Source organism: Scophthalmus maximus, chromosome 4, assembly GCF_022379125.1.
Source record: "Scophthalmus maximus strain ysfricsl-2021 chromosome 4, ASM2237912v1, whole genome shotgun sequence".
Lineage (NCBI taxonomy): Eukaryota > Metazoa > Chordata > Actinopteri > Pleuronectiformes > Scophthalmidae > Scophthalmus > Scophthalmus maximus.
In genome coordinates this window covers 21,208,582-21,222,345 of record NC_061518.1, presented here as the reverse complement: position 1 = coordinate 21,222,345, position 13,764 = coordinate 21,208,582, and the positions used below count along the sequence as shown (strand labels likewise).

Below are 13,764 nucleotides of genomic sequence, written 5' to 3'. Positions count from 1 at the left end.
CACACACACACACACACACACACACACACACACACACACACACACACACACACACACACACACACACACACACACACACACACACACACACACACACACACACACACACACACACACACACACACACACACCTCCCCAAAGGACTTTGTTGCAGGACGCCTTAACCATAATTATGAAATTTCTGGTTGTATAATTGAGATTACAATTTCAATCTAATAGAGCTGCTATAAAACTATAGCCTATTCTTTTTGCTGGACATGAAGAGCTTTAACAATAGTTATTTTTAAAAACACAATGGTTTCGACATCATACATTTTCACCTTGAATTATGTTACTGTAGAAGATGAGGTTAATTTCCTCAGACATGTTACCGGCTCCACACCCAGGTTAACCCAAACATTTACAGTATATGGTAAAAATGATATCTGTAGTCATGTCTCCCCTAAAAATGTTGTTGTAGCGGTGGCTTGGTCGGGGTTGTGATTTCAGCTGCACAGATGCTACTGAATGATCACAGAAATATTAAAGGAATATCATATAATTGCTACAGGCAAGCTGTGTGTCTCTTTCCTGCTCTTCCTTGACGGAACGTCACTTTGATCATGAAGGTGATACTTCTGGATACAATATAGTATCAAATTGCTTATTAATTGTATACAGTTTAGAGAATATTACAGATCCAAGAGGGGAAAAGGCACAAGGCTATCATTGGCCAATTTCCGGGGCGTGCAGAGTTTCCCCGTCTATTGAAGAACCAGATTCCATCATCCATATGCCCGATGGGTTGATGTCAGTTTTGGAATGCGATTTTTATCAATTAATATTGATAAAAAATTATTCATTAATATTCATGATAACACATCACACTGTGTGTTGTACTTGCCACATAGTTGTGAGTACAAGTTATGATGTATGTGACTGTAAATGATTGTATTAAATATTCTATACAGTATGTGGAGTACTATGTAGCTGTATTGTCATGTTATTATTATATTCAGTTTGAATTGTATTAATTTCAGGTATTGTGGATCTATTTATGAAAGTTTTCAAGGCCTTTCAGTATAGAAAGATGAACGTAAAATGTGTCTTCCACATAACTGAAAAAAAAAATGAATGCCCTTATCTTTTCATGCTAATGCTACGGCTGCATTCTAAATGCTTTAACCCACAGTCCATAGTGCAATAAGCACTGGTGGGTACGACTGTGCTCTGCCTTGTGCATGGGGAGGGAGAGTTGGCAAAGTGCACTGAGTTAAAGCTCTGAGAACGCAAAGGCATCCGGCCAAGGAGCCCCGGTAACCATTCTGAAGACTCAACTCTGTCTCCTCCGTGTCCTCGCTGGAAATACAGAATCGCCTTGAGACGTAAAGTCAAACTATTATTACAATCTTCTTGACATTATGAAACCAATAGCAGCCTCTCTGTGCCCTCTTTAATCATATTTATGTAGGATGTAGAGGAGGGGAATCCACACAGGAATCCCTTTGCTTCATTACAGCCCTGTGTAAGTCTTTCTCCTACACATTCCACCCCTGCAATACTTAGGTGGTGAAATAAATGGATAAAGGCAACAGATAATCAGGGGTTAATGTCAATTGCACCCTGTGGAGTTAACTGAAGCCCCCTCACGGTTTACAGCACAAGCAGAGCTCCACATGTTTAAGTAAGCAAAAAAAAAGAAGGTTAAGTTAACTGTCTTTTCCACAGAAAGTTTTTTTTACCATTAAGCACTGTGTATTCGCACATGACTGCCACTGTACCAGAAACCAGGCATGACTTTTTTAACCAAATACTATTCCCTACAGACTCTGGATAGAGACGGGGGAAAAGATGGAAAGGAAGAAGAGACGGTGGCCGAAGGAGGAGCGAGTGTGCATTCAGTTGGCCGGCTCCTTCTTAACCAAACAGCCTGGTTGGTCCCAAACCTCTGAATCCGTACGCCCCCCCCTCTGGCTCCGGAACCGCAGTGGTCTGCGAGTTTCCTGTTTGTCTGGTTGAAGACCTGGCCGTTTTACTCCCAGGCGGCACATTGGGAGGGTCGCGGGAAGAGGAGGAGTGGGAGAAAAGGCACGAGAGAGAGGGACAGAGGGGAGGTTGGCGGGGAGACGGCAAGGGGAGAGACACTGAACACTCCCGAGTTGGGATTGATTTACTTCATTAACCGAGATTACAAGTTTAACTTACAAACCAGAGGTCAAAATTTCTCATTAACAAGGGGACCGTGGAGAACCTCGGGGCTTGGAGACCACTCTTATTACTGACTACACATTTCAATCTGTCTTTGATGTTCCATGTCTGCCTTTCTACCCCCTCGTTCCCCCTCCTATTTTTTTGGCAGCGAGGTTGATTTTAATTGTAGCTATAGAACAGAGCATAGTTTGCCTGTAAGCCAGCCTCCACATCTGTAGTGAGTGCAGCTTTAGTGATATTGGGTGCAGTCCATAGCTCGGGGCTAATTTTAATGGTCCCCCCCCCCCCCCTCCTTCATTGGAGACTCAGATTGTTTTCCACGTGATTCCTGTTAATTTAGCTGGAGGAAAGGGCATCAGTTTTCCTTGTGCTTTTCCCCCTCTCTCCCCATGCCTCTCACTCTATTGCCTCACTCCTTCTTTCTGATCTACAGCCTCAAAGAAAGAAGGTGAAATGAATTCAAATGGAAAAAATAGACTGTTGGCTCACTATTAAATCGCTCACCTGCCTTTGTCCCTTGCGTTGCGGCCTGGTCGAGATAGATAGGAGAAAGGCGTGTGTGGCTGAATAGAACCGGGGCAAATTGAGCTGCTATTGTCATTTTGACGTCAACAAACGGAGCTCTGCCTTTGACGTGATAAATGGCCCTAGTGACTGCATGATAACTCCGTGATCATAAATGTGTCAAGGATGTTTCAAAGGTCTGAGCATGTTACACACTGCAGGACATCGTGCGCAGAGGCAATTTTTGTTTTCTCTCCCATGAGCTACTGTTGCAACACAATTTAGTCAAGATGCACCAAGTGTGAAGAGAGGAGGTCATGACAAAAAAATCAATGGGGGGGAAAATGAAAGAGTAACAGTCAAATCATGTCAAAAGTGTTAAAGGACTGAATATAGAGGGTGTGATGGAACAATCGCTGTGAATAAAGCTGGATGTGACAAACTGTCTCCCATCACTGACACACTGAGCTAAAACACATCCATATCTCTAACACATACACAATAAAAAATACTGACGTGGCTAGAAAGGAGCAGAGGACTACACGTAAGCTGTTATCACTTGACGCTACCATAGTTGCAGCAGTGATACATACAGTAGCAGCTACTAAAAGTTGAGCCGCAAAATTCCATCCAAACACTAAATGAAAATCAGCACCGAGCAGGGAGAAAACATTTAATTTGACGCGCCTTTCCTATACAAGTCTAAGTGGTTTTGGTGTCCAACAAGAAAACACACACTGGGAATTAAGATTTATTTTTTCCATTGGCTCAACACTTAGTGAGGCATCAAAGTATTAGCGTCCGCAACTTCAACCTTTATATCTCGAGGACAAAGGTCATTTGTGCCGTCATCACTTTTTACTTCCACCATGAGCTCCCTCCACCATCTTCAAGGTAGCTCATCCTGGACTTTTCTACAGCACTTCAAAAAGCCTGATTGGGGGGGGGGGGGGTTAGGGCTAGTTAGCAGGAGTGGAGTTTTCGCAGAGTGGGCCTGTGCAGTGACCCACCGCTGGGGCCACAGCAGGCCTTCTTCTTTTCGAGCCAGCCAGCAGCCACAGCCATTGGCTCCTTGGAACTAATCCACCCTACGGAGCCCTGTAAGGCCCCCTTTGTTCCTTCCTGGAGACTAGACCAGGCTGACGACAGACACTCTAGTCTTGACTGGCTATCAGTTTCACAGCCCGTGGCGATCCACATCCATGCACAGGCCCAAGCCCGGCCAAGCCACTATCAAATTAAAGGTGGGTGAATGGGGAAGGGGGGAGGGGTTTGGGGGGGGGAAATTGTGTCACCTGAATTCCGCCACAGTCCGAACATGGTGGAGAGGTGGTCTGACAAGGGAAAGAACAAGCGGGAGGTAAGAAATATTGAAGAGGAGAAATTTAAACAGGAGCTCTGTCTCTCGGTGAACAGAGCAGGATCTCAACAAGGCCATTATCTGTCTCCTAATTTGAGCTCTGGCACAGCACTGAAGGGCTGCCTTTGTCTGGGATTAATGCGGAAAGCTCAGGATGCGATGTCAGAGGGAAATAATCAGCATGAGCCCTTCATAACGTTGGCTGCTTGTGCTCCTGGCCAGGGCCCCCCGGCTCATTTCTGTGGAGATGAAATCTATGACAAGCCCCTCAGTGAAGCTGAGAGCAGGCAACAGTCCAGTAACACCCACAGGCCTCCAGGCATCCTGTGACCCCCTTAGAAAAGTCACATTCACTTTGCTCTGGAGAAGGGAAAGAGAACGCCGCGGGCGCTTCGAGCCCATGTGAAATGAAGAAATGTGAGGAGGTGAAAACGAAGTGAAAATAAGTTAAGATTCCTCCTCCGCCCCCTCTGCAATCACTCCAGAGGAGGGGCACCCCATGACTTCACTTCATTATGCCCCTCTAATTAAACATGAGCAGGACATTCTTTTTTTTAAGGTGGAGGGGAGTAGAAAAAAAGACAACAACCCCAGAATAATGTATATTCATGTTTATGTTGTATGAATGTATTTGGGAAAGCAGTTTTACTTCTTTTTTTTCTCAATGCACCAGAAGGTCGCAGGCTAATACCCATCAGGGTAAAACATTCTGAAAGAGTCTGGCAATGCACTCAAGAACCAGAAGTAATGCTTTTATTTTGTTATTTATGCTTTTTTACCGGGTACATTACTATGCCCCTCTGCAGCATATTGCTGCTAAGCGAAGGATGTGAAGATGCAACTCGATAAGTAGGTTATTAAAATGACCAATTGACATTCAAAATTCAGACTTATTTCACATTCATCATATTTACAGATGAATATGTGGAATTCAAATGTTCCCCCTGCCTAAAGGAAAATGCGACTTGGTACAGCAGCTGTGCATGACTTCATGTATGACCCAATGCTGGAGAAATATAGAAATAAACAAAGTTAATGATTATGGAACAGGAGACGTTCCTTATAACAACACAATTCAGCTTGATTAACAGACTGGGTATGTCACATTTGAGTATGTCACGGTGTACGTCACCTGTAACATAAGCTGCTTTCAGACACGCATATTTCCCTGAAATCTGGAGGAGCTATATGGGAGAGTGCGAATGTTTGCAAATCTTGTACTGGACATTTTCTGGAACTTTTCATGCCAGCCTCTTCGTGAAATTTCAGAGTGAGCCAATGTGAGAATACAGCAGGAAGATTTCTAGAGAATTCACAGCAAGCGAGTGGGGATGTTGATGACTGTAAACAAAAACACTGCTTTCTGCAGATGTAATCATCATCATGTTCTGCCTCCTGCTGCTCTACCCAGACGCCACATGATGTTTCGGAGAGTTTACTGATGGCGTGAACACGTCGGACTCCGACAGCCTCCTGCAGCGTACGTCATGTGAAAGGCAAACCCAATTTCCGAACATTTTCTGGAGTTCATGTCTGAGAAGAGCTACACCCATATTTCCTACGATCTTTGTCATGTTTGCTGACTTTGATTGGGGTAAAGGGGTTACTAGACACTTTAAAACTTGGCTGATGCCAAAATGGATATTACATACATAGCAAAGACATTTTAGTAAATGCTATTATGAAGACGTAAATGTATTTGAAGGGAGGGACAAGTTTGCTTGGTCACAAAAAAAATGAGTGGTATCTCCTACATTGATTCTCTCACATTGTGTTCACATCAGTAAACAGTAAACATTAGAACCTTTGACATGTCCACACTCCATTTTATTTCTTCTTTAATTGATTTCATTGTAAATATATAATGCAACATGAAACAAAAAGCTTTGTTTTTACCAAATGTGATTTTGAGTTGAGCAAAGGGCATTTTAAAAACTGAATTTAAAGAATATTGAAAAAGATTTTTAAATTGAAACCTAGGAGTTGACTGATTTAATCACATCTTGCACCAAATGTTATTCTGTCAGCAGTGACAGAAGACAAAATGGGTTGGAGGCCAACTCAACTGCATACAGAGGTTGAGTCAGGTTGTGGCAGAGGTAGGAGTGGCAATTACATTTAATTAAACAAGATAAAACAGGCTACGGTGACTAAAGTCAAACATAACCCAACTATGGGTGTCCACGAGTGTAGAAACAGGAACAATCCCAGGCATCACAGAACAGAACAGCAACCATAAACATATGTAACAAGGCGGGCAGGAATCACAGGTTGGGTGAAAATCAACAGACGAACCGACCAACACACGGGGAAGCGCAGAGACTAAATAGACACAATGTGGGCGGGGCAAACTGAACACAGGTGAGACACATGAGACACAGGTGCAGACAATCACAGGGGCGGGAGACACCGAACACACAGGGGAACAGGAAGTGCAGAGACACGAGGAACACAACTTCAAAATAAAACAGGAAATAACAAACAGGGAATACAACAGGGATTAACTAAAACCTAGACACAAGGACAACCACAGAACACAATCAAAACACTCAAAATATAGAGTGTCTTCAAAGTATAAAATGATCACGGAAGTGGTTTGAGTCTTAAATTAGCTATGATGACAAAGCCAGGTTGCCTTGTGGTTCGAATAAATTAAATGGAATTCCAACCAATCTGACCAGCAGCTGGTACTGGAGACCACTGCCTTCCCATATATGGTGCACCTCACGGATTTCTATGTGTTATTCACTTTCTTGCACATACATATCCAGAGAGTAATTTTTGAAAACCATTTAGCAACCCACAATGTCTGAACCTACCAGAGTCAAGGATGACCGAGAAAGAAAGAAATACCACTGAAAGTAAATATTTGTTTTGAATTTAGTATTCTTCTGAGGAAAGCCCAGTTGGTAGGTTTTCAATATGTGTTATGAATCCTGCTATGTTTGTCCCTGAGACTATCAGGAAGGCTAAACCATAATTCCTTATTACGTTTGCTAGACAAACACAGTCAAACTGAAATAAACTGTTTCTTCTTTTGGTCAAAAGCTTCATATTAGTTATTGGTGAAGCTTGTGTTGTCAATTCAGCATTATCAACTGGATAGGGACAAAAAAAATGAAAAAGGTAATGGGGTCATTGAGTGCGTCTGGTTCTTACCTCGGTCCCTGATGGGGTGGCCCCTGGTGAATCCACCTTACGTTTTTTGCGGGGTCCAATGGCAGCTAGTGCTGTGAGGTTGGCATCTCGCTGCCTCATCTGTGCCAGTTCCTGTTGTTGCATCTAGTGAAGACACGAGAACACGAAGGTTAAAAAATACCCCTTTTCACTTTATGGAGTGATGTGTGGTCACGGTATCACAAGCATCTGTTTGTGTTAGAAAGTACAAGAAGAAGAAGTGCATTGTACACATATTCTTTATATATATATATATATATATATATATATATATATATATATATATATATATATGTGTGTGCTCTAAATGTGATGGCTTTGAGGATTACAGAGCCCCAGGCTGCAAAATTAAATAAATAACACTCCAACCAAATATAACAATTAATGATAAAGAACAGCCTTTTCAACTTGGTTGCAATGATGTGAAACTTGAAAACACGACTTCCTCTCTCGGAATATGTTAACCAAATAAAGGGGGGCACCATGTAGCCACACAAGTAAACCGAGAAAACACAAGATTTCAGACTCACACAGTTTCAATTTTAGGAGCATTTGCAACCCAAATGGTCACACTTGAAGCCCTGCAAGATCTGGTGAGAATAAATGAATAATGAGACAAGGGGTAAACGAGAAAGACATCTCTCTTCGACCTTACGTCTATCTTTCCATGCCTTTTATAGACTCTTCTGACCTGAACAAAATGGAAGCCTTTTGTCAGCCATTAACAGAGCTCCTGTCAAAGATGGTGTGTTTGTGCTGTGTGTGTGTGTGTGTGTGTGTGTGTGTTGTCACATGGTTCCACTGTGATTTTGTGATTTTTGCAGTTCGTGATGTTCTGTATACGGAGGCACTGCCCAAGGTAATGTCACGTCTCGCCGCAGGGCTGAGGGGGAACCCAGCGTTGCTTGGAGCTGCCCTTTCTATTGGGTGGATGTGTGAGGGCCTGGGGCCATGGCACAGAGGGTGTCAACACTCCCTCCAACATACCAACCCAGTCCACACACACACACACACACCACACACACGTGCCTATCAATGTCGGCCAGAGCGCAGGGAATGCCTACCCACCAGCTTGCCTGCGTGCCTGCCCGCTGGGGGAGAGGGGCCTGGGTTGAAGCGAACAGGGACAATCAATGTGCGCTTTCATGTCTTTCATGTTCTTTTATGTTATCTCTCAGCGTGTGCTCGCTCGGGCGCTGGTGTTGGCGTGAGGCATGCATGTTGTCTGATCAGTGGAAAATTTCACGTTACTCTGAGATGGCGCTCTGTAAAAGGTTGCTTTGGTGCACAAAGTCGGATCCAAAATGTGCATGCAGTTGGCTCTGATTTTTTCCCTAAAAGCCCTGCTGGCAAGGCATGCCCTTTAGGGTGTTGCCACTTCACATTTAGCACGGCGGAACTGCTGAAAGATTAAAACACGCTGACAACACAACGTAGGGGAAATAATAGCAGTAGCAGCAACCAGCAGAATACTTAAACTACACATACTTATCAATTTTTAAAAAATGCTAACTTAAAAGAATGACATGGACGAGTCCACGAAATGAACCTGGGGAGAGTTGAGCTGGGAGTACGGGCTCTTAACGCTATATGCAAATGCAGTGAGAAACTGGGGATCATGACGGGATGTGGCAAACAGGGTGGAGATGATTACTGCTGCAGTCCTCATGGCAAATGTAGCATTAATGTTATCATTGCTAACCCTATTAGGCCTTGCCACAAACAACACACGAATCTCTCCAGGCATGAAAGCGCAAGAGAGAGAGAGAGAGAGAGAGAAAGAGAGAGAGAGAGAGAGAGAGAGAGAGAGATGTCCGCTATCTCTCCGATGGCACCAGGATGCCGGCATCTCTGCCTGGCAGTTGGCACCAGGCATGGGCTCCCAGCGCCCACAGCAACCGCCTGCATTTTCAGATTTATGACTGTATGATAAATGAAGGCTTCATTCTACCATCTGCAACCCTCCCGTCTGCGTTTCCTGTCAGTGAAGGGGCCGCCATGACACTGGGAGGCAGATTTCTGATTTCAATCTGGTGCCACTGCGCCCGGGTCAACTTTCCTTTGACCACTGCCGACTGATACAAGCTAGAGCCGGGCCAGGCTTTGATGGATTTGCTTCGCCTTGTTGTTTTTTCAACAACTATAAAAATTCACATATTACCACATGAGTACATTCTACCGTCGACACACAGATGTACAAATACTATGAAGCAGTGGTTGCAGTTTGAAGGAATATGGGTACACGTTGCCTTCAAAACCATTTCAGGCCCTAGTTGGCCCTAGTCTTCTCCATTACAGCATTATGTTGATTTCATAATGTTTTCAATGGTCCTGTTTCATAATGTTTTCAATGGTCCTGAACTGTGAAGGGTTTGCTAAGTTTTTACATAAGGTGTTGCTACCATTCTCTTGTCACTTATGCATACTGTATAAACATGTAGGTGTGAAGCAGCTCTCGTGTAAGGAATGCCATCAAACTACTTTCTGTCTGCTGTGAAACAAGTCATGATTTCATCGACTGGTACTGTTGCAACATTGAATGATTTTGCCGTATCTGCCACCAGGACACCTAGCTGAGTTATTTGGATCTTTTGGATACGGAAATCAAAACTGTGACCTCTAAGTAAAAGAAGCTCTCTCTGTTTCTCTCTCTCTCTCTCTCTCACTACTTTCTGAACTTCCCTGTCAGCAAAGCTAAGCCATAGGTCCAATCATCTCCGAGGACTGCAAAGGTCACGACGGACCTCTAATCCCAGGCTGGAAGAATAACCAGCTGGCATGATGCATACATTTGTCAGACCTGATCAATGGTACCACCTGAGTTAATATCTGCTGTTCCAAAGTCACATGAATACCAGTGCTTCCAGTCTGCATGTACTGTGTGCCCTTTTGAGGCAGAGAACTGGGACTTGTTAAGTCAAATTATTAGCAAAGGTCAGGAGATGTAGAACAAGGTACCCACAGAATCAATCTACAGCTTTGTTAATAAAAAAAAAAGAAGGTTTTATTTAATCTTGATGCAAAAAGCACAATGTTAGATGATTATGTTGTGGCCATGTGAAATCGGACGTGTATGGAAACACAAATGAGTACATTTCTGGGGAAACACTTGTCGCAGTGGGACAAGTCTCTCCAACAGATGTTGAGAGCCCTGCTAAGTGCATATCAGCTAACACTATGATGACACTAAGGTTTTATATAAAAACATCAAATAAATGCAAGGTGACATTACCTGCAACCACCCCAGAAATACAGTGTCTGTTTTTCTAGCTATGAATCTGAATTAAATATACTTGATAAACATGAAATATCAAAGCCCCGACATATAAAATTAAATGTATTCATCAAATGACTTGTGTCATGAATAGTCCTAACATCTCTAGTTTGACAGTAGTGGGTGTTAATATTCATCAGCAGCGTTGACAGCTGGTTTTCACATTTAACACAGCAGCTGGCGCTAACAAACTTAAAAGTAAAATACAAGTTTTATAATGATAAATTGAAACACCAATGCTTTCATTATTAATGTTTGTCACTGACTTGTGGAGTCAACAGATTCTGTCCCTCCCTTTGTTTTAGCAAATGCAAATTCAACGCACTACATTTTTCGAAATATTTGAAAAATAAATCCATTTCATACTACTTATGTATCAATATTGATTTAGGTCTTTCAAATTAAATCTGTTGCTTTAATTAATTTATAACAACACTACAAATAGGATTGTCTGTACAATTCACAGCAATTGAGTGGTCTGTGCATGTTTTAGTTTTATGTTATGGGTATGCATATAATTGGCATCAAGAAATTCAAGAGGCAACGTATAAATCTGTTTGACTGTCTTCTTTGGTCACCTTTGGTCACCCTTGTTAACAATTTTGCAACTTCAAACACTGTAGCCTGAATAGATTGGTAAAAGAATGTGCGTCAAAGACCAAAATAAGAAATGACAGTTCCCTTTCTCAACACAGAAGGAACAGCAGTATGTCCTCTCATGATGCAAAAAAGTCCAAAATATGGCAAGAACCTTAGAGCGGTCTGATACGCTTGGAGTGAAGAGGAGGAGGATAAGCTGCGGGGGCCATGATGGCCAACCTGCCATTCTCCATCTCTGCTTTTTTTTTTCTTGACAAAGGCTTTTCTCTCCCTCCTCCCTCCCTTCCTCCTCTTGGCCTGAGGGGCTGCTCATGGCCCCCCAGACGCTTACAGACAGATGTCCTTGGTAGAGCAGAACACGCTCTGCTTGACGTCACAAGTAGCTACGGGGCTATGAAGGAAGCTTAAGGGCTCTCTGGCCTGCAAAGACCACAGCATAAAAGCCAGACCATGGGTTTTGAGTTGGTCTTTCTCTTACCCCCTCCCCCTAATCAGTTCTGGTCCAACAAGGCACAGCGGGGAGCTACTCAGTATATAGAAATGACATATGTCTCTTTGGTGAGTGCTTTTATTTCCCCAAAGATATCCCATACATTTTAAACAAGGGTATAGGTGGCTCAGAGGAAATCAAATCCCCTTAAAATGGCTCTAACCTTTGCACTGCTAGCCTATAGGCTGACCTACTTGAAGGATATATATATATATATATATATATATATATATATATATATATATATATATATATATATATATATACATACACACACACAATGGAAGAAAATCTAGAAAAAAGAAGTCTGTTTCTATGGAAATCTATGAGAAAATTACCCTGCTTCTCACTTGATTTATAAGGTTATGGTCTCGACCGCTAGTTTCAAGTCTTCTCCATAACAGCATTATGTTCATTTCATAAAATTGTGGTCGCATTTCGAGACTCAATACACGATAAAGCACCGTATGGAGCATTCAGCATGATCGACAGCTGGTCCGTCCAATCGGTTGCAGGTGTAGATTGGCGCGCAGTGGACGAGCTCTTATTCAGACTGCAGTTAAGAAAAAACAACATATGACGTCACGGTGGAATGCCACTTGGTCAAACTGTATTTTTCATGTTTACTGTGTTCACAAGACGAGTCCACGTGAACAGCCCCCCCCCCCCTTGTGGTAGTCAGGAACTCGTACCTTGGAATTTTTACGTTCACGAGTTGTGACATGTTTGCTGAACTTTTCAGAAATGGCAGATGCCAAAGAACATTTTGTTGAACATTAATATATTGTTATTTTAGTCGTATATCGTTATAATATATATATACATAGTTATTAATTCCATAATACTAATACAAACATTAGTTTGGTGGGAATTGGCTTAGTGCTTTTTGCCAAACAAACAGAAGAAAACAGATGAAAACGTGAACGAGAAACCTCAGTACATCTGTCAGGTCCGGTATATTAGGACCCCATGAACAGGACAGACTGTTCTGGTACAACATTGTCGGGCAGCAGTCACAAATATTTCACAATATGTCATCTACTGTTAAGTATGTAAGGCTTGGGGCGTCTTGGTGGCTTAGTAGTGTCAGACAATTGGTCATCAGTTTGAGTCCTGCCAGGAAGTCATCATTTGTTGTCATCTCTTCTATCTGCTGTCAAATTAAAGCACAATTCCCCCCAAAACGGAAACAGTAAAGTAATTCTACACTAGGTGTCACAATGACACGCTTGTTAGTTTATCAGTCCACACAGTTGGAAATGAAACTGAAACCAAAGCTAGTGAATCTGGTGGAATAATCCATATTTGATTTGTTTTTAGATTTGGATGGAGTTTCCATGAAATTTAGTATAGACAGTCAGGGTGCCCACAAGGGTGACCAAAGAAGACAGTCAAACAGATTTATACTTTGCCCCTTGAACTTCTTGATGCCAGTAATATGCATAACAATAACATAAAACTAAAACATGCACAGGCCACTCAATTGCTCTGAATTCTACAGACAATCCTATTTGTAGTGGGTTGTTATAAACTTTGGTGATCCTTTGATTTTCCCTCTAGCGCCACCATCGGGTCAAAATTTAAACCTGTCCAATTCTTTGGTTTATGACCAAATACCTAACGGCATTCCTATCTGCCTCAGCTGTACTTTTTGTTTTGTACTAATCAATTAATGTTAGTTCAACTAAGATGGTGACCATGGTAAACATTATAGCTGCTGATCATCATGTTGTCACTGTGAGTGTATTAGCCATACTGCCTCAAAGGCTTGGCACAGCAGTAGACTAACGTTTTCACTAAAATTGCAATTCATTCACTATTTGGAACTAGACAAAACACTAACTGCATTAATAAACAATAAACATTTATCTATCAGTTTGGGTGTAAGTTAAGATGAAATTTGTCATGAATAGGGGCCAGTGGAATTTGTCAGATGAAAGGGACGAAATATTATTTTGTGTTCCAAATACCATTTTCAGTAGCAGGTATCTTATGCACGTTCCGACACTATAACCAGCAACCGTCAAACAGCTTTGCGGTACACACAACTAGCCGCAACTGTCCCTGTCCCGCAAAGCTTCGAATTGTGGCAAAAATGGTGTGCCATTTTTGCCACAATTCTGAAATATGCAAAAACAAATGTTCATTTGTTTTGTAGTGTTACTCCAC

The 13,764-nt window shown here is 42.3% G+C and overlaps 1 protein-coding gene across 3 annotated transcripts in view; it reads right to left on the bottom strand.

The window, feature by feature from the left end:
* The window catches only part of LOC118302678 (transcription initiation factor TFIID subunit 4-like), an 82,851-nt gene that overhangs the window by 16,055 nt on the left and 53,032 nt on the right, over window positions 1–13,764 (bottom strand). For all 3 annotated transcript variants that reach the window (XM_035629012.2, XM_035629015.2, XM_035629016.2), the window contains one exon: window positions 7,214–7,336. In XM_035629012.2, coding sequence (XP_035484905.2) covers window positions 7,214–7,336 — 123 coding nt within the window. The remainder of the gene's footprint in view (window positions 1–7,213; window positions 7,337–13,764) is intronic.